Consider the following 25,733-nt stretch of genomic DNA (forward strand, 5'->3'; position numbering starts at 1 on the left):
TTTTGTCCAGCAATCTGCAAAGCGGTTCACACACCTCAGAGAGCCGTGGGAGAAATTTGGCCAGATATGTCACAAATCCGAAGAGCGTTGAACAGCCTTCACATCCCGTGGTGTTGGCATTGCCAGAACAGCTTTCATTTTTTTCTGGGTCGATCCGTAAGCCTTCAACTGATAATATGTGCCCATGAAAGTGCACTGCTTTCAGTTTGAGCTCTTTCTCGCTAAGTCAGAGTTTCACGGCTCTGCAGCTTTCCATTATTGCGTGGAGATTTTTGTCATTATCTAACTCGGCTTTCTGCGTCCGAGTCATCGCAGCCAATGACCAATATGCCATCTGCAATAGGCTCTATGCCTTTGAGTCCCATTAACAGCTCGTGTTGCTTGCGTTGATAGATTTCAGGTGCCACTGAAACGCTGACAGGCAGTTTACACCATCTCATCAGCCACTATGGTGTCCAGAAAGTTGTCATTAAACTGCTCTCATTGTCCAGTCTACAGTGTAAGCATCACGAACATCTGCCGACCTGAACAGACATGCTTTGGGAAGTTTATACAGGATGTCCTCCAGTGTTGGTATGTGGTAATGCGATCTTTGTAGTGCTTGATTCAGGTGTTTTGGTTCTATACATATCCTTATTTTGTCTGGCTTTGCTTTGCTGTCACCCATAGATTTCCGAAGAGCGTTTCTAAAACCATCTCGGCACAGCGTCACTCCCAGATAATCGAAAATGGGTAAAGAGGCAGGAGCTGGTTGGTGAAACCACGTCCCACCTAGCTCGACGCAGTGTCAGCAGCGGCAATCCACCTGTCACTCAAGTGGCCACGGCCTTAATTATGCAGAACTTTAAGGCTTAATATAATTTTAAACAGATGAGTTATAAAGTCTATGGGATTGACTCCCTTTTTGAGCCAGACTCTAGCAGCCAGTCAATGAACTGCAGTTTTAGTCACTTCCTTGTTAGTTGGAAGAGAGAGACCTGAAGGTTGCCGGTGCACACGTCTTACCATCTGCTTCACTGGAGCTGACGACTGTGGACTGTCTTTTGTAATGTTGACTAGATGAATCACATGGTGGATGGAGTAAAATAGCCTCGGCCAACAAGGCAGACATTTGCACTTAATGTAAAAAGACACTTCAATATATTACATGCATGCACAGTTTCAAGGCAGCTTTAATCGCCTTTTTGGTAAACTTCATGACTTAGCTGACCATGATGTTGCATGCATGTTGATTATTTCACTCTTTGATATGAAATCTTAAAGGTTACAGTGTGTGCTGTGAGAACAGTACGGTTTCTGCCCTCGTTTAGCTCGCGCCTGGCACTGAAGTGAAGTTGGAGCATGAGTCTGAAATGTCTCCAGTTTGTTCCGAGACAGAATAAATACAATGCACTTCTTGTCAAGAGAAAAAAAAAAAAAAATATATATATATATATATATATATATATATATATATATATATATATATATATATATATACATGTGTGTGTGTGTGTGTGGAAAATATATTATTAATTAATAATAATAAACAAATATAAATAGTGTTTGTGTGTGTGTGTTTTTGTGTCTGTGAAAGAAAGAGAGCCAGAACTAGCATATATTCAGTTAACATAAAATTTAAACCCTTTAAAAAAGAATAGCAAAAGGAAACATTTTGAAATAAGATAGGGGATAATTTAAAGTACAATATACTAAATCATATTTTAAAATAAATCTTATTATTTATTTATTTATTTTGGGAGTGGGAGCCCCTTGGGAAAGGAAGGAGCAGCACATGTGCTGTACATATATCCTTACAGACTTGTTGTCATTCTCAAAAAGATATGTTAATAAGGTATGTTAGCTGTTGAGTTCCTCAGATTTTATGTTATTAAAGGCCTGTAATAGTGAATAATCCCGTTACCTGAATAATTAAGTGTTAGGCTACCACAAACACAGTTTTATGTTATGCGATTACTGTAAACAAGTCAGCCGTGCATTTTTTCCCCACCAGGAAATCATAATTTAATGTGAATGTGATAAATATCCTAACAAAGGCCGAAATATTTCCTGTAAAACAGCAGAAGTCTTGCGTTTGGCTGACGTCATGCTCCCAGTTGGAGGCGGGGCTTAATAACGCTGTTTTCAAGTGCTCAAAACCCAGAGTCGCCATTTTCTAAGCTCACCAAACCCGAGCGAAGCTCCGTCTGAGAAGAAATCCCCTTCAATAATCAGTCCAGATTCCCAGGAAACCAAAACCGCGAGACTACCCGTTGTCGTCCGAAAGGAAAGGGAATCTTATCGTATGTCCGCTATCCAGAACCTCCAAACTTTTGGTAAGACTCGAGATCTCTGAAAACGTAGTGTTTTATTGTGTGGGGGGAAGGGCGACAGAAAACGACCATGATTTTTAATTGAATAAATGTTATTTTGACACGACTTATGTACCATAAATCAATTTGCCGATTATTCAAAAATAGTGTCGCATTTGATTTAACCTTTTAATCGTCGAAAATCTCTGTCAGATACGGCAACTAACGTAAGGCCTCAGTTTTTATTCTTGTTTAGCTCGCTCATAATATGGAAAATACGCCTGATTAAAAAACCACATCCGTCTTAAATCCGGTTTATAAGTACTTTATTAGATGTTTAGCGTCGAGTTTATCTCGAATTAAATCGCGGTTGTTATCTAACTCGACGACCGACTAACCATTTTGATCGCCAGCTTGTTTTTCTGGACGAGATACAAAATGGATGACGGCTTATTTTTAGACTTCGCCCCATCTCCTAGAAACATCTCGAACCTTCTGCACTTGGATTGATGTCAAGATTGACGATAACTAACACGTTAAACACAAACCGTTGTTGTATATGGAAATCGATCAAGCCTTTTTGATATCTTGAACAGCCAGATCAGACCTGAACTCAACCCTGTTGTTAACGGAGAGGCGTCGCTTTGTTCCAACTTGTTCATTTGAGGGCCCTACAGAAGCAGATTTAATATTTGAGGTGATATAATTAATTAGGTTAGTTGTCTCTAATTCATAAAGAACATTAGGGGAGCTAGTTAAAATATGATCTTTGATCTCTTTCAAGCAAAGCAGGAAATCTGATGCAACAAACATTGCTAATGATTTTTGTTCATCTTTCCAAAGACCCCTTTGCTGATGCAACTAAGGGTGATGATCGGCTCCCAGGTGGGACTGAGGACTACATCCACATAAGAATTCAACAGAGGAACGGGCGGAAGACTCTGACCACGGTTCAGGGCATAGCCGACGACTATGATAAAAAGAAGCTAGTCAAGGCCTTCAAGAAGGTTGTCTTTAAAGACGCTCTAAAATGATGCAGACTTCATTGGTTTACAGTTATATGGGTGGATTGGTTTTAACATTCCCTTATATCTTCAGAAATTTGCCTGCAATGGGACTGTGATTGAGCACCCTGAGTATGGTGAAGTGATTCAGCTGCAAGGTGACCAGCGCAAGAACATTTGCCAGTTTCTCACTGATGTAAGTATGAACCCGATTGGTTTTTTTTTTGACATCTAATCTGTTGGCCTTGTAAAGGGAGTTGATTTAATTGATCCGTTTCCTTCATTTCACAGATTGAACTGGCCAAAGAGGAGCAGCTCAAAGTCCACGGGTTCTAGAAGCCGATGTGAACTGACCCCTCCCCTAACTCTTAACCCAACCTACCCTGTTGTTGTGCTGCTGTCCCCCCCCAGCAGCCCCCCTCAAGGAAAAAAAGCTGAAAATGATTACCTCTGATTTGAGACTTTTTAGTATGGCACCCTTATTAAAACGACCAGTCTTGTTCACGCATGGACAGACGACAAAGCAAATTATGCGGGATAAATGATTTTTGTTCCTTGTCCCCTCCTTTAGTCCTTTTATTTTTAGTTCATCTTGTGCTGCTCTCGAGCACAGATTCCATGTAACTTTTTCTCTTTGTTTTGTACAAGCTGTTTCAATAAAACCTTCAAATGCCATGTTTTGCACAATCCTTAAGTTGACGGCGGGGTGGGGACGGGCAGTTTATGTTTTGATTTCTTGGTTCGTATTTAAATACCACCATAAAGAATCTGCTTTTTTGTTTCTGATGAGGGCCGGCCAGCTTCAGGGTTACATTGGTGTGCCGTTTGTGCACAAAGCACGGCAGCCCCATTTTTTCTCATTATGCATCTCTAACTGCCTTTTTACCCTTCTTTTTCACAGTATGCATAATTTAAATTTTCTAATCTTGTAATGCCATATTTTTTATTTTATTTTCCCTGGAATAAACATTATCCCATACTTTCGATGTTCTTATTTCTTAAATAATGGAGAATATATCGCGCGCAGTGCTTTCTTTGGTTGTAATGGCAGTCAATCACCGGAAATGTGAATTTTAATTAATGTGGCTGTACTTAAGAAAACGTTCAGTTTTTGATCGTGGATAAGCAGGTTTGGCCGAGTCATTTTATCAATTCTTTACGCTGACTCAAGTATATTGTATTTAATTTGTTTAAATGTGATGCTTACAAAGAAAACTTGTTGCTAAGTTGTGTACATTTTCATATCTAGAACAAGCTAGGGAGTGCATAAGTCAGAAAATAAATCAAAACATGAAGAAAAAGTGAGACCACGATCCAAGTTGAGGGTGAAACTGCTGAAAGATTGGAAGTCATCTAATACTTCAAATAAAAATGTATATTATAAAGACATTTTAATCTCTTATTCCAGTTCAAACAGTCCATTAGTTTTTTTCAATGTGACTTTGAGAGGAATATTTTGGTTTAATCTGAACAGTGAATTATCTTGCACTGTTCCTCCTTTCTAAGTTTAGACAAATGTAAAAGGATTATGTTATTTACTCCCTCTACTAACAAATGTGAAAATGCCAGCATGTCTTCTCTCTTTTGCACAGCAGAGGGCATAACAGTATTAAGTATTACTCTGATGACATTCGATTATTTTGAATTCACTTGAGTATCTTAAATTGTATGACTGCATGATTTATATAAACATTTGCAGCCCAGCATTGCTTTAAAGGTTTAAAACAAGTAGGCTAAATACATTAAAGTTATGCAAGTCTAAATATGAGTGAAACTAATAGTAATGTTCTATTTCTATAAGTAGATGACTAATAAACCAATCCTAAGGGAATCTCCTTCACACAAACATCTCTCATCCACACTCTTAGAAGAAACGGTTCTATATAGAACCTTAAAAGTTTCTATCAGGTGCTACGTATTTGGAACCCCTAAAAGGTTCTATATAGAACCCTTTTTAAGGGTTCAGTCAAAAGAACCCTTTAGGGTTCTTTGTAACCAGGAAAAAGGTTTTATATTGAACCTTCATGTAAAGTTCGAGAGTTTGGAGCGGGATCGCGAATCATTTGAGTCAGTTTGGCAATTCGGAGCGTGAATCATTTGAGTCAGTTCGGGAGTTCGGAGCGGGATCGCTAATCATTTGAGTCAGTTCCGGAGTTCGGAGCGTGATCGCGAATCATTTGAGTCAGTTTGGGGATCGTGGATCATTTTAATCAGTTCGAGAGTTCGGAGCGGGTTCGCGAATCATTTGAGTCAGTTTGGGGTTCGCGAATTATTTGAATCAGTTCGGGAGTTCGGAGCAGGATCGCGAATCATTTGAATCAGTTCGGGATTTTGGAGCGGGTTCGCGAATCATTTGAGTCAGTTTGGGGATCGCGAATCATTTGAGTCAGATCGGGAGTTCGGAGCAGGATCGCGAATCATTTGAGTCAGTTCGGGAGTTCGGAGCGGGTTCGCGAATCATTTGAGTCAGTTTGGGGATCGCAAATTATTGGAGTCAGTTCGGGAGTTCGGAGCGGGATCGCGAATCATTTGAATCAGTTTAGGAGTTCGGAGAGGGTTCGCGAATCATTTGAGTCAGTTTGGGGATCGCGGATCATTTTAATCAGAAACATGTTTTTGACCGCTGTGTCTGACACACACTTGTAGCCAATCAGCGGTAAGTGGGCGTGTCTTGTCCTGATGGCGAGAAGAGCGCGCTCTATTTGAGTGCACAGGAGGCATATTACATTACATTTACATTTAGTCATTTAGCTGACGCTTTTATTGAGAGAGATGGCCGATAAAAAAGAGCGTTTACAATCAAGCAAGAGGTAGGACCCGTGTAAATATAGTTGCAGCTTTCCAGCGGTGGAGAGAAACTGATTGGGAAGGGCTCGAATCGGACGCCGAGGTTTATTTGTTTCTTTTTGATAGGTGAGTAACGATTTTGCGATGTTTCACACAACTTATCCATGTTGGCTTTTGTGCGTCATCTTCGCTTGTTTCCGCCATCGTTGTTTCCATGGTTGCGTATGTACGTGTGGGGTGAAGATTTCAAAATAGGGGCGATGCACGGTGGCCGAGAGAGCTCAACTTCACAAAACGCATTCAAATAGAAAAAGCACCAGCAAATTAAGAAAACCTCTTCATCAGTTTGACAGCACACCTGCTTCAAATACTCAACACAATGAAATACAAAGACAAGCTACAAATGCTCACAACAAAAACAAATACAGAAACGCTCTGCAAATATTCAACACAAACAAAATTACCCCAACAAAAAGAGTATTTTGAGTATTGATTACCATCTGTATGATTTGTACAAATACCATGGTTAAACTATGGTTATAGTAGTAAATCCATGGTTAATTTGTTAATGATTACAGTAACCATTTTTTGTTTGCTTTTTTAATATAATACATTTATTTATTAATTAATTCATTTCAATAGTAAAACCACAGGCTATGGTTAGTTTTTGTAAGGTAAGCTGTAAAAGTAAGCCAGCTTACATAACCTTTCACAGGTACAGAAATTGTGCATTTAGTCAGCTTATTTAGGCTATGACCAGGATTGTTAAAATAAACAAAAGATATTTTTTCAGAGCAAACATTTATAAATTATGTCCCAGCCACATTTGTCACTTTACGGTTCCCTTAAATATTTCTGATGTGGTCTGTGTTTTTGCAGCACATTTCTTTATTTGTTTGTATTGTGAGTATTTGCAGCACGTGTTGTCAAACTGATGAAGATGTTTTTATAATTTACAGGTATTTTTGTCATTTGCAGCATGTTTATCTCTCTCGGCCACCGTAGCAGGTCCTGTTCGGGTATGGGTGTGTTTGTTTTGGTGCTAAAGAATCGGGTCAGGGCAGATGCAGGCTGAAGCACAATAATAGTCTAACCATTACTTTACCCACATTCTCACTACACACTTTTCTGTTGTCAATAAACACACATGACGATGGTGCTTCCACTGACGTTTACGTTCTCTGTGTGTGTATTGCTATGACTCCTGACCCCGGGGTCCTACGAGGAGCTGGTAGCTGCCTCAATTGTGCCTGTAGCGGTAACCATAGTGATCATATACAGGTGCATCCCAAAAAATTTGAATTTCATGGAAAAGTTCTTTATTTTTTTGTAATTCAATTAAAAAAAGCAAACTTTCCTATATTCTAGATTCACAGACTGAAAATATTTCTGACTGAAATATTTCAAGAGTTTTTATGTTTTAATTCTGATGGTGACTTACAGCTTAGAAAAAAGCAAAGTAGGAAACTTAAAAATAAAGAAAAATAAAAATCCAAAGTAGGTTTAATTGTGCACTCAATACTTTTTTGGGGCTTCATTGTGGCGTGGCATGAAGGCGATCAGTCTGTGGCACTACTGAGGAATTAGTGAAGACCAGGTTGCTTTGATAGAGGCCTTCAGCTCCTCTGTATTGTTTGTCAGATGTTACTTATCTTCCTCTTCACTATACCTCATAGATTTTCTCTGAGGTTCAGGTCAGGTGAGTTGGCTGGCCTATCAAGCACAGCAGTATTATGGTCAGCAAACCACTTGGAAGTGTTTTTTTCACTGTGGGCGGATCCTAACGTCCTACTAGAAGAGGAAATCAGCATCTCCATAAAGCTTGTCAGCAGATGGAAGATGGAAGTGCTCCCAAAATCTCCTGGTAGATGGCTGCATTGACTCTGGACTTGATAAAACACAACGGAGCAACAGTCACGCACCCAAATCATCTCTGAATTCAGAAACTTCACACTGGACTTTGGATTCTGTGCCTCTCCAGTGTTCCTCCAGACTGAAATGAAATGCTAAATTTACCTTCATCTGAAAAGAGGACTGTGGAGCACTGAGCAACGGTCCAGTTCTTTTTCTCCTTTCCCCAGGTGAGATGCTTCAGACGTTATTCTCTGGTTCAGGAGTGGCTTGGTTCTAGGAATGTGACCGCTGTAGCTTTTTTTGAGTGTGGTGACTCTTGATGCGCTGACTCCAGCTTTAGTCCACTCCTTGTGACACTCCCAAGTTCTTTAGTCAGCTTTTCATGATAATCTTCCCAAGGCTTTGGTAATGCCTGTTGCTTGTGCACCTTTTCCTACCACACCTTTTACTTCCAGTCAACTTTCTATTAATATATTTTGATACAGCACTCTGTGAACAGCCAGCCCTTTCAGCAATGACCTTCTGAGGCTGACCCTCCTTGTGGAGGGTGTTTGTAAGCTGCTCATGCCTAAAGAAGGGGAGTGGCAATACTGAGAGCGTCCTCTGTGTTCCTCATGATGCGCTGGGGAAAAGGAACACCTGTGTGGCATTAGTAATTAGAGGGAAGCATTATAAATGTATGATGTGTTTGTTGTTGGGGGAGGGTTGTTTGTGTTGTTGCTGCTGAGTTCCTTGCTAAAGCTGCCGTGCCGGGACGTGGGTTTAGGATTGTTGTGCGACCCGTGCGAATCGATCGGGAGGGATATTTTGCTGGGGTTTTCCCCGTTTACGTTTGGTGGCCGCCGTTGAGTTCATTGAACGCGGAACCCACGTCCGGTAGCGGGTAAGAAAGCCAGCAGTACATGTTGTTTTTATTATTGTATTGGATGTTAATGTCTGTTCCTGCTGTGTTTGCCGGGGAGGCCCTGATGTATGTATGAACCCAATGGTCCCCCGGCGCTATTTGTGTGTAGAGTGAGTGCGTGTGTAAGGGGGTGGGCAGGTTATCCTTTCCCATACGCCTCCTATACAGTTGACGACGGCTCGATATTTAGCATGAGTATGATTGACGGTTTGTGGTGATTAATATTTGATATGCATTTATTGGTGTGGTATTTATGACTATTAGGTTTTGCAGTGTAATGAACTTATGTGTGAGAGGTGATCACGTGAATATATTTAATGCATGTATTGACTAACTACTGAAATCTTGTGCTTAGTATATCCTGTTGGTTGTTACTTTATGCTGGAAGTTAACATCTTTGAAATCATTCATTGCTTCTTAATGAAATTTAACCTGTTATGACTGCATTAATCTGCTGCCCCTGGGTTTTAATATTATGATTGTAAAATAATAAAACTATTAGTCAAGGAGTTTTGGGTATTTGAGTGTTTTCTTGGATATTGTCCCACTTAAAGTATTTAGTCCAATAGAGAACCTGTATTTATACTTAAAAGTTACCAAACTAATCAATCTCAAAATAGAATATTACAATTTTTGAGATACTGAATTTTTTATTTTCTTAAGATGTAAGTCGTAACTATGAGAATTAAAACTATTTTTTTAAATATTTCAGATTGTGTGCAACTAATTTAGAATATAAGAAAGTTTGCTTTTTTGAATTGTTACAAAAAAGAAAGCCCTTGTCTATGACTGAGCTGGTGATTTTTCTGGACTGAAAAAAATTGACTGCTGGACAGCTTGGTCCCCCCCAGTTAAAAAATCCCATCTGCGCCCCTGGTTCGAGAGTTCGGAGTGGGTTAGCGAATCATTTGAGTCAGTTCGGGAGTTCGGAGCGGGTTTTCGAATCACTTGATTCAGTTTGGGAATCGCGGATCATTTTAATCAGTTCGAGAGTTCGGAGCGGGATCGCGAATCATTTGAGTCGGTTCGGGAGTTCGGAGCGGGTTCGCGAATCATTTGAGTCAGTTTGGGGATCGCGGATCATTTTAATCAGTTTGAGAGTTCGTAGCGGGTTAGCGAATCATTTGAATCAGTTCGGGAGTTTGGAGCGGGGTCCCGAATCATTTGAGTCAGTTCGGGAGTTCGGAGCGGCTTCGCGGATCATTTGAATCAGTTCGAGAGTTTGGAGCGGGATCGCGAATCATTTGAATCAGTTCGGGAGTTCGGAGCTAGTTCGCGAATCATTTGAATCAGTTCAGATGATGATAATGAGTGGATAAAGACTAGAGTAATCAAATAGTGAGAGAGAGTGATTTGCTCACTTAGTTTATGCCATTTCAGTTTTCTCCAAAAATCAGCATGATTAAAATGTGATATTAAGTTACTACAAACAATAATTTAATTACAAATACATAATGTTGCAGAATAATGTAATATATGAACGAATAATAGCCTAAAGAACCTTTGTGCCAAAAGGGTTCTTTCTTTTCATTACCACAATTAACCCTTTTTTCTAAGAGTGCATGCTGTCTTGATGGTGGCATTTAAAGGGGGGGTGAAATGCTATTTCATGCATACTGAGTTTTTTACACTGTTAAAGAGTTGGATTCCCATGCTAAACATGGACAAAGTTTCAAAAATTAAGTTGTACGTTTGAAGGAGTATTTTTGTTCCAAAAAAACCTCTTCCGGTTTGTCACAAGTTTCGGAAAGTTTTTTTCGAGTATGGCTCTGTGTGACGTTAGATGGAGCGGAATTTCCTTATATGGGTCCTGAGGGCACTTCTGCCGGAAGAGCGCGCGCTCCCGTATAACACAGCACTGAGAAGCTGAGCACAGCCTGATCAGAGCGAGAGTGTCGCGAAAAGTCACAAAAGAAGTGTGTTTTTGGTTGCCAGGGCAAGACAACCCTGCACAGATTACCAAAAGAGAAACAGCATTAAGGGACCAGTGGATGGAGTTTATTTTTACAGAGCATCAACGGAGTTGTGCAAGTGTTTTTGTTTGTTCCCTGCATTTCGGATTGCACATCATTTATTTCTTAAGGATAATGCAGTCCCAACTAAAAAGGGTCACGATGGTGTGTTGGAACCGCATGCGGAGAGTAAAACTGCTTCAAATATCTCTGTGTTGTTAACTTAGCTATCAGCGCATAAGCACATCAAGTAAACAACATGCGATGTTGTCATCAAACTGCACTTTCCACATGTACAGCTTAAAAAAAAAAAAAAGACGACATAAAGTGGAACTTAGTCATTTTCCAAAACCGCTAAGCAAATATATACAGTTTCAGTACATACCACATAGCATACCGCCTTTGCTGATGCTGCTCTTGTTAAATTTCAGCCTCTGGATCTGTGTCACAGTTTCCAAACACTCTCAACTCAAAAGCATACTGGCGCTCGTGATTCTTTAGCTCCGCCCACACGTCACGCCTCCAGCCGCTCGTGTTTTTCCGGGAAAAATCGGTACAGACTATCTTTCTCTTATAAATATAATAAAAATAAAGACTTTTTGTAGTTATGAAGGATTCAGTACTACTCTATAGGTACTCAAGATTAACAGGATATTGAGTGAAAACGAGCATTTCATCCCCCCTTTTAATTCCACATGTCTTTCTTGGCAGATTCACCTGGAGCACTCAGACTAATGACTACGAGTTAACCGCATGTTACAACTAGAACACCAAAGTAAATCACACTTACATAGTACCTATTGATCCATCCATAGCTAGGCATCCTGGAGCCCATTATCAATAGACCACAGCCAGTCCATCACAGTTACCCATAGAATTAAATAATAAATACAGGTTAAGAATTAAGATGACCTGAGTATTGTGGAGGTGTGGAGCTCCAATAAAATTGGAGTTGTTAGTCATGTATTGTCAAGATATTAGGGTTAGTAAGAGTATATTTATTTAACAGTTTAAGGTCTTGACAGGCATCGTAAATCCCAGGTACGGTGTTGGTGCCAGTCTTTATTTACAGGGTTAGTATTAGTATTTGCAGGGTTCTCCTAAGTTCTTCAAGAAACATTATGGTACACTATGGAACTTATGAACTAAAATATCTTTGTTTCAAGGCCTAATAAATAATAATAAAATAGATTTATTTCACAGAAAGGTTTAGTAATCAAGGTTATTGGTGGAAAATCAACTATAATTTTGACCTGGTGGCTAAATGCTATCAGCTAGTCCAGTCAATTGTGATGGTTTAACCTGTACTGCTATAAAAACTATCTGTAACAGCCAATTGGAATCACTGTAACCATTTTATTTAATTAAACAGCAAATTATTCTACAATTAATTCTGTGTGTCTGGATGTAATCAAAAACATGTATGTATGCTTGCATTGTATTCAGAAATGTGCTAGCCTGAGGAGTTGGACTTCCTCAGCGGAGTCTTGGTTCCCAATGTCTGCCATCAACGTAAACATCAGGGAGTTTTTCCTTGCCATTGTCGCCTTCGGCTTGATCAGTGGGAGTATAAGGGACTATTGTATATTGTAAAGCTGCTTTGGATATGCACTGTGAAAACAATGAACTGGATTACTTGTTATTCACAACAATATATCCAGTTCAAGTGCAATTTTGCAAAGCAGAATGGATTTTAGATGACATTAAAAAGAAAATGTTTAACTCATAAGAATGGAAACTAGATAAAAGGGATTTCCAAACTGTTTTGCTTCCACTGTCAGGAATATATCATGTGGATGTCCTTAAATATAGTTATATGCACAATGGAGAGAACTTCTTAACACACTAGAGGAAGTATCAACTTATCACATTTATTGAGTAAAATATTTCTCCTAACCTGTGGCTAGGAGCAACAGAGAAGCACAACAGAAAACATACCAAGACAGGCACTACATTTTACCACAGCAAATGAAAATACACAGACGTCCCGATGGACGTAACAATGGCCATGTCTGACCTTTCGGAAAGGGAACGTAACTGATTGCTCATCCATGATCCACCGATCAAGAATTCACGAAAAACACAAGATGCTACTTGCGCCATCTATCGTAAACAAAACTGCATAAAATAAGCATTAAGCTTAGGCGTCGGAATACTTCAGTAGCTATTCATGGCGAACTTGAAACTTGAAAGTTCAAGTTGAAATATTTATATAATTGCATAAGCTCATGAGTTTCCAATTGAATTAAAGCTTGAAGGAACAGAAAAGCGGCGTGAGAGAGAGAGAGAGAGAGAGAGAGAGGAAAAAAACCTTGATTTGGATTGCAGGTCTATTGATATAACGTTAGCTTATTGTTGCAGTTACTCTTTTTGTTACAATGCTGTTTTGTAGTGGATTTTTTTTTCTTAGACCGAGCTAAACTGAATTTACCTCATGACTGCAGGACAGAGTGGATCCTATTAAACTGAAGAGATTTATTTATTGATTTAGACCTATAGGACAGTAGGCTAAAACAGTAGGTTTTTAGTGCGCTTGTTTCAAATGGCTTGCCTTAAAATGAAGGTAAAATTACAACATTTAAAAGTTTGACACGTTTATTATGCTGGCGAAGTACGTACACACACAAACACACACACAACAACAACAACAACAAAACGTAGGCCTATAGGCAATTTTTCCTTAAATATTTATTTTAGTGATGGCAAAGCTGAATTCTCAGCAGCCATTATTCCAGTTTTCTGCATGATCCTTCATAAACATTTAAAGTGGATCAAAACATTTCATCAAAGTTGCCCTAAAACCAAAACATGTTCTTGTCTCTGGATAACTCAGAACTTTTTTGATCCACTACAAATGTTGAGTACTGCAATTATTATTTGCTAATTTAGTGCTTGAGAAACAATTGTGCAGCTCCATATTTTTAACTATCTCTGGGTTTATTGATGAAGTTCAGGAAAACGTAGGTAGGCCTATTTGAATTAGATTTTATTTAGTAACAATGTAAAAGACTTAACTGTCACATTGCTCAAATGTGCCCTCGCTGAATAAATTATTAAATGAAATCAATCAAAAAATCAGTGTTATGGCTGATTTAAAGGGATAGTTCACCCAAAATTTCTGTCATCGTTTATTCACCCTCATGTCATTCCAAACCTGTATGATTTACTTAATGTTGAACATTAAAGACGATATTTTGAAGATTGCTGGTAATTACACACTTTGTGGTTCCCATTGACTCCCATAGTAGGAAAATAAATACTATGGAAGTCAATGGGAACCACCAACTGTTTGATTACGAGCAATCTTCAAAATATTTTCTTTTATGCCTAACATAAGAAAGCAACTCATACAGGTTTTTTTATTTTTTTTTTTAACAGGAGAAAAAAAATACTGAATACATATAATTATTTATTTTGTGGTGAAGTGACATTTCGTTAATTCTATACAACGATGCACTTTCATTTGAAAACCGCAACATTATATCTGTCTGCAAAGAGAAAAACAACAACTGTTTACCCCTCAGAGAATTGCCATAATCTGTAAATTGGTGAATACTGTGTATGGAAAATTACAGTTACACAGAGAGCTGCCTCTTGCTAGTGTGTGAATTTCTATGCTGGTGTACTCTTTTCAGGGATCATGATTACAGTATAATGACTGCTATCAACATGGTGCAATTAAACATTTTCAAATTCTGGGATCAAAGCGAGAAGCTTCTCTTGAAGTATCTGATTCCTTTCCGTTATACATGAGGAAATGAGACAGGCCTTTCATGTTCACATTGCCTAGTCTCTCAAAATTAAACGGATGTCACTGAAACGAAACGACTCGAGTGTGGGAAACATCTCGAGTTAAATGTTTGTTGCTTTCAAGCAATGCCATGTTTAGGGCAACATCCAGGAAGCTTCTGTATAATTTTGTCATTGTTCTGAAACTCCCTCCCAGTCGGGGAGCTGGTGCTCGGCACAGATGTCAGATCCGTTTTGAATGTTAAAACCACCAGAGGAAAGCCTCTTCGTACCATGGCGATAAAATGTTGTTGGTTTTGAGATGCAGTGGGTTTTGTTACTGTGTAGATTCATTTTTCTGCTGCATCATGTGGGTTTGCTCAGTAGTTTTGGAGCGTTCATGCCAAAAGTTTACTCAAATATCGGCGTGTCCTTTAGGAATAAATGCAGCTTGAAATGAAAAGGTATTGTGAATACAGCATTCAGTTGCAAAAAGGTTTGCAGATTAATGTACTCAAATATAGATAGATATGCAGCTCAGTAGATGATTTTAACATGTGTCTGTTGATTATGTGTGCAGATGATGCACAGGATTGTTTTCTTTCAGATGCCTCTACACAGCCATATCTTATTTGACATCTTTATAAAGGAGCGACTTACTCCAGTAGTTTTGCATGGAGTTTGTTACAGTCTAATTTATTCCCTTGGGTAGTTATTAAAATATCTGTCTCTAAACCATGCAAACACAAACATGCACAGTAAGAGAACAAGAACCGTTATCCTCGACAGTTGGGGCCTCCAAAAGACAGCTCGACAATTAAGGACATTTCACAGTAGTGTTATGATTTAAGCTAAACGTTCTAGTCCTGAATAGAAAAATATTTAATGTAGAAGCAATAAACCTTAGGTAACAGCAACTCTTGAAGTATGTCTTTAATTGATATCATTTTTTGGACACAGTTAGCTGTCACTGCATCTTGCAGTTGGTGGAAGTAGTAGAAAAGTGGCTTTGAAAAGATGTCAGTGCGTGAAGGTGTTTTTACGTGGAAAGCATGAATTTGAAACAAGGAACGCTGTGGGCTATAGTTGTCATATAAAATGACTTTATTTCAGTAACTACAATTTTTTTTGTGTGTGTGTGTATACTACTGTTCAAAAGTTTGGGATCACAAGAGTTTTAATAATTTTTACTGAAGTTTCTTGTGATCATCAAGTATTTACTTGATCAAAAATACAGAAAATAACTGTTTTATATATATATATATATATACTAATTTATTCCTGTAATTTTCAGCATCATTACTGCACTCTTCATTGTCACATGAAATCATTCTGTTATGCCGATTTATTATCAATGTTGGAAACACTTGTGTTTTTTTGAAACGGGATACTTTTGAATATATATATATATATATATATATATATATATATATATATATATATATATATATATATATATATATATATATATATATATATTCAAAATGGAAATCTTGTGTCACATTATAAACTAAATAGATACATGTGCATTTGTTAAATTAGATGGGAGGGGTAATTACAAAGAGAAAAATGTAAAAATAATATAATAATAACGATTGGGAAAATCAATAAATTATGTATAATGCCAAAATGTAAATAATTTGTAATAATGTAATCCGCAAAAAAGTAACTAACCTGATTTTCAGCATTTTAAAACTTAATATATAATTAAATTACAGGTAATACGATTTTGGAATCTGATTGCATTAATCATTTACTATCCAGCACTATATATTAATATTTTTCTGTATCATAAATTGCTTTATTTCGTAATTTCCCATATAAATTCTGTGGAAAAGCTCATACTAGGTTGTTTAATGGCAGGTCATTGTTACAACTTACCCCATATATACTGAAGCATGTTCTCAAAACGTGTTAAATGAACTTTACCTTTGCTGGTACGACTACAGAAATGTCCACTAGAATTTAACTTTTTTTTTTTTTTACGCCAAGACTGAAAAATATTCTGTGGAGTGAAAAGTGTGACAACTCTGCAATATCCATAGTGTGTGCTATACATTAATGAACACATTTATTGTATTGAACATTAATACTAGGAGTTGATGCATAGTTGTCCATGCTGTGTACGTATGTGTTAGAGAGTGAAGGCGAGAAATCCATATAAAATGACATTTTATTTTCTCCCAAAGCAAGAGAGCCAAAGTACTTGTTTTCTGACAGCATCATTTGTCATAAACCTTCCCTCCTGCAGGGTAAGAAGAAGATCTCAAACATTTTGTAAAATGGTCCTTCGTGCGCACTCATTGCAGTCACATGAAAACCTCTGCAGAACAGCACTTTGAATTAACAAACAGCATTCCCATGCCTCCATAATATTCACATCACAGCATGACGCACTGGGACTGCATTGTAAGAGTAGGTGAAATCTCCCCAGCTTCAAAGCATTTATAATTGCAGTGTCAGCCAATCACATATAAGCACCTCTAACAGAGCCAATTATAGCGAACAGAGTTTGAGTGTTCACCACAATTAATAGAGCGGTACGGTGCCGTTAAGGGCAGAGACCTTTAGTACTTTGTTTTAGTGTCCTTTACTGTGTCCATTCAGATAATTTTAGGGGAGATATTAAAGTGGACAAGAAGGACGGATTTGACATAAATTGTCAGTATGTAAAGTTCAGTTTTCTGTTAAAGTGTTAAATAGACTTAAGTTGCAGCTTGGTAGTGGTATCAGTTTACATTAAATCTAAGTGCATACCTTGTTTGAAAATCCATCTTAAATGACTAGTTGTGACGTAACTTGGAACATGGTGACTGGTTTCTAACTGGTCTTTGGCTGGTCATGCTGGTCTTTATTATTATTATCAGTCATCATATTCCAAAAACCATTTTAAAGGGGCTTTAAATTTTTTCTTTCTCCTTGGAGTGTTACAAGCTCTTGCTGCATAAATAAGATCTGTAAAGTGGCAAAGATTAAAGTTTCAAGTCCAAAGAGATATTCTTAATAAAAGTTAAGAATGAACCACTCCTACCTGAAACGGCTCATTTAAACACGCCCCCACGTCTACATCACTATGTGGGAAGATTTGCATAACGCTGCCTAAATGTTCGCGCAAACTTTTATTCTCACTGTTGCCTCTGTCGTCATGTCGTGGAGACACTGTTTTGTTGTGAAAGCAAAACTACTTTGTTTGGTCTTCAGAAATCAGAGGTTAAGTTGTATTTACAGTACAACACTGTTCTGGAACAGTTCAACCCAAATATACAGAAGTGTGCAGCTCACTTTGTAGAGGAAAAGCACAGTTTCCTGGGAGAGAAGCCTTCAAGTATGTATGTTTACATATTTAAAGGATTTGCCACTGATGATTCAAACCAAACCAACCAAAAGTTTTGAGCAGTGTTTATGCAGCACGATATGCAACGCAATGTGCAAAAACACAGTATAAGTCATTATAATCAGTAATTATGTCCCCACTGGATGCAACAAATGCCTCGTTTGTAATTGGTTTTATTGGTTTTGTCTCGTCGAGCTGGGACACGGCATCACAGTATGGTGAGGGGAATAAAATTTACACTACACGCTTGGCATTCGGCCAAAGGACTGGATAGCTGGCCAATCAGAGCAAACCTTTCTTTTCAGAATGATAAGCTTTGTAAAAATCGATGCGTTTCAAAAGGCGGGGCATAGAGGATATGTACAATAATGTACAGTATGTGGAAATTAATTTTTTTAACCTTAAACCACATAAACACATTGCTAAAAATAACATAATTTTGTGTATTTTGTATAATGCAATGTCATTTGACCCCTTTAAAAAACTTTAAATGGTTTGACTAAGTGGTAGCTGGTTTGATTCTACTCCAAAATGGTGTACTAGATTTGAACTATAGACCAGACAGAAACCAGCAACCATTTTATAATTTATAATGGATTGTCAATGGTTGACCAACAGGTAGTTTCACATCAAACTCACATATGTTTTACCTGTACTTTAAATCAAGTATCAAGTACATAGTTAACAGACAAAGTGGATAGGGTACAAAACAGTTTTTGTTTCTTTAAGTACACTTAAGGTATTTGCCAAATGTATAATTGTTTTCCTATAATTGGTCATTGGACTGGAAACTCTTAGCTGAACTAGTGTAATGTACAAACTTCATGCAGCAAACATTCAGGTGAAAGTGTTAACCTGGCATATACCTTTCTGTCAGCAGCTCTATCTTCTCCCAGAAAAGTGCCCGAGGCTCAGTGAGTGCAGCACTTCACCTGTCCTTATATCCATATCTGCACTGCACGAAGACACCTGAATAATTAAGGGTCTGGGGTGCTAATACTCAATCTGAAGGTTTGAACATATTTGGAGGTAAGCTGATGTCATCAAACTGTCTGCTTCTCAAGCAGTTTTGCAATATTGCTATATCATACTTTTACGGAAGTCTGAAGAGGCAATTGATAAAAACAATGGCTGTTTTCTTGTGATTGCAACTTAATTTTAGGAGGATATATATATATATATATATACCATCAGTTTGTATTCAGTTCTGTACTTCCACCTAGAAACTTAGAGAACAACTATGTCGGAAATATTAAGGAAACCATTTGTCGAGATCACAAGAAAATGAAATCCCATTTTCTAATATTTTTTATCGTAATCTATTGCCAAACAAACAATAGTAATATTTACAGTATAGTGCTGCTTATGCTGCTTAATATTTTTGTGTGAAACTTGTGTTGCCTTGAAAGGTCACATTTATTTATCAAACTATTGATCACAAATACTATCTGTGGACAGACCGATGATCCCAGAATATAATTGCAAAGCACAACGATTCACACGGGGCTTTCTCTTTAGAGCAGTTTGTTGTGCTCTTTGCATTTACTCTCAGATCTCTGTCTGTGGACTGAATTTTCATCAAAACTGTGAAAAATACATTTGTTCTGCCAAGGTTACTGTCTTAAGCCAACTTTTCTGTATAATGTTTTGTTTTGTTTTCTGTGAAAAACTGCTTAATTTAAGTTATGTAAACATTACAGGCTCCAAAATCTATTTGTTAACAGTTTGTCAAGTTCATTGTCCTTATGAGAGACATTTGCTTTAGTTGTCATTTTAATAGGTCTACATTAAGGGATTCAAAATGTGAGATTCACCCAAACGCACACTGTTGTTTGAGCCAGCGTTGCAACTTTTTTTTCAACCCTTTGAACAAACAGACAATTATGTGCAGAAGAGTTCGGCTTGTTGTGAAAAAGCAGATTATTGTTATGCTTTGGTGATCACAAGTATTCATTTCTATAAGCTGTAACTGTGAATCGAGGTAATTTAACATGCTTTGTCAGAGCAGAAGTGGAGTTTATCTGTTGTTTTTTCAGACCAGAAGTCTCTCCTCTGCCCAGAACAGGATCATACAAGCAACATTTCCCAGTCCAATCATTTCGTGCCCAACTACCTTCACAGTTGGTTAATTACCTTCTTTAGAGATCAATATTTAATTAGGAAATGTTTTTGCCCATGGGGCAGTTTTAGACAGTCACCAGTCTGAGAGGCCACTCTCTTCACATTTAATAGAATCTAAATTCATTCATTAGCTGCGTTCGGCTCCTATAAATTATGCTTTGATCGACAGAAGGGCCTTCCTTTTCTTGTTAGTTGGGTTTTATGTCCTTTAGGCCAGAAATGATGCATGTATATACATATTTAATGTTGACATTATTGTTTCTGGTCTATATGAGGCTCTTGAGGATTTGTTTTACAGTAATCAAAGCGGTCTTTAGTGTAATGTTTGGATTTTTTCTTCAGGTTCTCTCATCTTTTCTGACTTTAGCTGCAGCTGTGTTCCCATATTTTTTGTGTGTCATGTTATATTCGCTGTAATCTTTGTGTTTGTCTTAACACAGTGGTGTGTTTCTTTAACTATGGAAACTTTTGGCTTTGAAATGAAATGGATAGTTGACCAAAAAAAATGATATTTGATACCCTTATATCATTCTGAAACCACAAGACATCATTCTTTCTTATGGGGAGCACAAAAACAGGTATTTTGAAGAATCGTAAATGTCAATGGGATCCAAAAGACATTGGATCATTTTTCAAAATATTTTCATTTCTGCAGAATAAGGTAACGATGTGAGGACAAATAAATTATTATATAATTTTCATTTTTGGGTGAACTTTGGGTGAGCTAACTAGAAATGGAGGTAAATAAGGTTTATAAACAATAAAATATGTTTTTTATGAAGTTATAAATAAAAAAGATATTACTGGACTTCAGTATTTCTGCTTTAAAATGTCACGTTTAATTGCCTTTTCTTTGTAAATGTTTTCTGAGTGAAAATTGCTTCTACACAATTTGTTTATTCTTCAGTGCATGATAAATATTAAATTGGTTTATGCTTATCTCACTCCTAGTTTATCTGAGGCTTAAAGTGCAGTACACTGTAAAAATCAGAAGTTGAGAAATCTTAAATGTTTAAGGCAACTATGGAAGCATATGGGTAGCATTATTCAATTTGGGATGTAATATGCAAAATGACAATGCAATATGTAAAATGGCAATGCATTTCTGTATTTATATTTACATTTTCCAATACATTTGTGCAACGTTTGGTGCAAAATGAAAATGAAAATTAAATTACATAATTTTCATTTGCCATTTACTACACCAGTTTTAAAATGTAAAATGAATATTAATTTTAACGCTTTATAAGTTGCAAAATTAAAATGGAAATGTATTACAGAAATGATTAGATATGTCTAATATGTTAAAGCAAAAACTGTGGCAAAATGATCATTAAAATGCTATTTTTCTTAATTGCATTAACACTCACAGTCAAGACACTTACGATTGCATTTTCATTCGGTGTCCCGCAATGAATGTAGCAATGTGCACATTGAAAATGCATTCCGAGCCGATCACGTGTCCCCGCCCTCGTGCCACGTCAATCATTGTGTGAACAAGGCGGGGCTTACAGAAGGTCAGAGACTCAAATCTCAAGAAGAGGATTCAATCAAGTGAGACAACATGGACAAGACAGTTGGTCCGTGTATGTTTTGATCATTTCGGTTTATGGCTTCAATATTTCATTCGGACTTGTGGGCGGAGCTGAAACGCTGCTTTCATCTGATTGGTCGAATCGGATCGGTTTTCATCTGACAGCCTTCAGCTCGGTCTTGTCATTCTTTCAGGCAAAATAAGAGTCAGTGCGAGTGAAGCACTGAAATGTCTGAAACTACGCTCACTGTTAATTAGCATAATATTTGAATCAGATGTAGCTGGGCACATAATTCGTGCTGCTGAGACCTGCAAATTATTTCTAGGTTGTAGTATTGTATGAATATTGTCCCACTGATAAATACAGTGCAAATAGTTCTGTCCCTTTGGATAACAGTGAAGTGGAATTTAAAATCAATAATAGACTGAACAGTTCCATGTCTGTAACATTTACCACTCTCATCTTTTAAGTCATAAGGCACTAGGTATGTGTGTGTGTGTGTGTGTGTGTGTGTGTGTGTGTGTGTGTGTGTGACATTAATAAATAATTGTAAAAATGAATATAGTTACATTTCTAAATAAAAATAGTAAAATTAGCTCTATGCTGCTCAGTGCTCCTGTAGCCTACCCCAGAGCGCCCTCTCGCGGCTGTAGACGGTAATGTTTTCTCTTGGTCTTGAATAAATGTGACATATAGTCCAGTGCGACTTATATATGTTTTTTTCCTCGTCATGACGTATTTTTGGACTGATGCAACTTATACCGATACAGTTAAAATTATTATTATTATTTATTATGAGAGTAATTGACACAGACTAGAACTTTAATGTTTCACCCAATTCAGCTCATATCTTTAGACTCGTCCGACTCGTGTTGCTTGTATTACTGGCCAGACTTACCTTCCCAAAAAATCCTATTTCATTTTATTTCATAAATTTAACTATATTTATTTCCACTTCACTGTTATCCAAAGGGACAGAACTATTTGCACTGTTTTTATCAATGGGACAATATTCATACAATACTACAACCTAGAAATAATTTGCAGGTCTCAGCAGCACGAATTATGTGCCCAGCTACATCTGATTCAAATATTATGCTAATTAACAGTGAATGTAGTTTCAGACATTTCAGCTGAAGGCTGTCAGATGAAAACCTATCCGATTCGACCAATCAGATGAAAGCAGCGTTTCAGCTCCGCCCACAAGTCCGAATGAAATATTGAAGCCATAAACCGAAATGATCAAAACATACACGGACCAACTGTCTTGTCCATGTTGTCTCACTTGATTGAATCCTCTTCTTGAGATGTGAGTCTCTGACCTTCTGCAAGCCCCGCCTTGTTCACACAATGATTGACGTGGCGCGAGGACGGGGACACGTGATCGGCTCGGAATGCATTTTCAATGTGCACATTGAGTTTTGCTACATTCATTGCGGGACACCGAATGAAAATGCAATCGTAAGTGTCTTGACTGTGAGTGTTAATGCAATTAAGAAAAATAGCATTTAAATGATCATTTTGCCACAATTTTTGCTTTAACATATTAGACATATCTAATCATTTCTGTAATACATTTCCATTTTAATTTTGCAACTTATAAAGCGTTAAAATTAATATTCATTTTACATTTTAAAACTGGTGTAGTAAATGGCAAATGAAAATTATGTAATTTAATTTTCATTTTCATTTTGCACCAAACGTTGCACAAATGTATTGGAAAATGTAAATATAAATACAGAAATGCATTGCCATTTTACATATTGCATTGTCATTTTGCATATTACATCCCAAATTGAATAATGCTACCCATATGCTTCCATAGGCAACCAGCTTCAGGACTTTTATTTTATTTTTTGAGTTTTCTTAACTTCTTACTCAGTTTCTATGAATAAAGAAATTTGACTACAAAAACAAGTGGAGAACTCAGTAACTTAAACTTTTAAGTTTTCTCAACTTTTGATTTTTTACCATGTATTTTCACGAATGAACGTCTGGTGCTGAAATCTGTTAGTTTTAATAAAAAAACAACCCCCGGGAGACGAAAGTGTCTGTAGCTTGAGCTAAAACACTCAGTGACAGATCTGTCTAGTTGGTTTTTCCCTCTGAAACATGGCCATGTGTCTGAATCCTAGAGATGAGACATGATAAATGATACCCCGAATCAAACGCAAATCTCATCAAAGCAAACCAAGAGCCTTAGACAAAACTTGTGGTCATATAAATTTAAATGCCTCTATGAAGGCACGCTGATATAGTGCCGTGTTTTTGGCATAGTGACAAATCATTTCTCCTGACATTCATTAAAGACTTCAAAGGAAGCCTTTCATCCCCTAAATGCTTCACATGTTCCAACTGGGAGGCAAGGCTTCAGCTAAATCTGTGAAATTGCCCTGCTATCTCGGTTTCTGACAGCATGCTAATGTTCAATAATAGATGTGTGAGAACAAGACCCAAACTACATTTGAATGTATTATTCAGCTGCCCCCATTCGCCCTCGTCTGCTGCTTTTCTCAGCCCCTCCTACCGCTTCCATTATGTCTCTTTTTTTTGTCAATTACGCAATAGCGACATAGGCACCGTCTTGCAGAAACCGTCCAAATATAAGCTCTCTTATCCAGCTCCGCAGGGAGCTGTCATTATTTTTCCCTTGCCATCTCCCGCGTTCGCCTCCTGCACTTATCTGCGTCCCCACACACGTCTAGTTGAAGCCCCCGACAGACTTCAGAAACTTCTCTTATTTCTGTTTTATGTTCCCTGTGTTATTTCTCTCAACCAAGTTTCTGTTCTTTGTGACACGTGTTATTCATCTGTTCTCCTTCACTGGCAGAACTGGTGTTCACTCAGCTGCTCTTACTCATGTTTGTCCCCTATAGAAGGAGAGAAAACAACTGAGAAATGTGTATGAAGGTTAGTTTTTTTTTTTTTTTTTTAGAAATGTCATTTACAGTAGCATCTGTAGGGTAAAAACGTGCTGTTCTAGACCTATATGAATCCCTTTTGATGAACACAAACAAAGATATTTTAAAGAGTGTTGGTAACCAAACAGCAGATGGAAGCCACTGACTTCTTTAGTTTGGGGGAAGATTATTATGAAGGGAAGTGGCTACCAGAAACTCTTATTATTATCTTTTATGTTCAGCTGAAGAAAGAATCTCGGAATTTTCATTTTGGGGTGAAATGTAATCTTACTGTAATCATACTGTACATTACAATGCTTTGATATCTAAATTAAAGCATTTAAAACAAATAATTTTTAGTTTTTAGTGGTTTATTTGAAAATAAATAGTTTTCCATTTATTGGTGAACAGCCATATTACGTAATGTGTTAACAAACAGTGATTTTTTACCTTTTTTTTATTACTAATTTGCAGTGTGCAATGTTATTTTAGTATCATTTATTCAGTTTTAATGTTTATTCGGTTTCATTTAAATTTCTCTTTAAAGTTTAGTAATTTTGTTTATAGCAAAAAAGTACAAAAAAGGTTGATGATGCTATGAAAACTTTTGCTTTGCAGGTGTATGATTGTCATATAGTCTTTGCAAACAATTGCATTTTCTTAATTTTTTAAAGGGATAGTTCACACAAAAATGAAAATTCTGTCATTACTCACCATCACTGTGTTTCAAACCTGTATTTATTTGGTTGAAGTTTTAATTTTGCTTATGAGAAATAGCTTCTATTTTTACATTTTAAATTTTAAATTTTACATTCTTTCTGTTTCAGTCATTTCAGTACTTCAACTTTTATTATTTATTATTTCATCTTTATTTCAGTTAACAAAAACCGTAACAGCACTGGTAACACGATCTTGTTACTCTGTTTATTCGACAAAGCCATTCTCACTGCAGTGATTAAATGTTCAGCTCCTTTTGTTCACTAGTTGTGCTAGATTATCTGGCAAGACAAGGAGTTAATGGGAGGGTTTGCAAAATTGACATTGGCATGTAACCAAATGTTACCGTACATTTTACCGTACCGTACAATTTTACCGTACATTTGATTACCGTACATTAAACACTTTTGCGACCAGTTATGCTTTTGGAAATTCTGTTTGATGTATTCCAGCTTCATTTTAGACAGACACCCTCAAATTGCAGCGTCTCTATATACAACAAACCCTCCATCTGAGCTTTCTCTGTTTGTATCTGTGTACAAATACATGCATCCACACTACGTGTGAAGCTATACAAGTGGATTATGATCCATAATAGAGGCCTT

General features: G+C 37.3%; 1 protein-coding gene across 1 annotated transcript; it reads left to right on the forward strand.

Moving 5' to 3' along the window:
• The first annotated feature begins 2,108 nt into the window (after positions 1-2,108).
• Positions 2,109-4,274, forward strand: LOC113119811 (eukaryotic translation initiation factor 1b). The gene is made up of 4 exons (XM_026289477.1): positions 2,109-2,315; positions 3,135-3,298; positions 3,390-3,491; positions 3,587-4,274. Exons 1-4 carry the CDS (start codon positions 2,285-2,287, stop codon positions 3,629-3,631), a joined length of 342 nt encoding a protein of 113 aa, XP_026145262.1. The 5' UTR covers positions 2,109-2,284; the 3' UTR covers positions 3,632-4,274.
• Positions 4,275-25,733: the final 21,459 nt, after the last annotated feature.

This window comes from Carassius auratus, chromosome 19 (genome assembly GCF_003368295.1).
Source record: "Carassius auratus strain Wakin chromosome 19, ASM336829v1, whole genome shotgun sequence".
In the NCBI taxonomy this organism is placed as follows: Eukaryota; Metazoa; Chordata; class Actinopteri; order Cypriniformes; family Cyprinidae; genus Carassius; species Carassius auratus.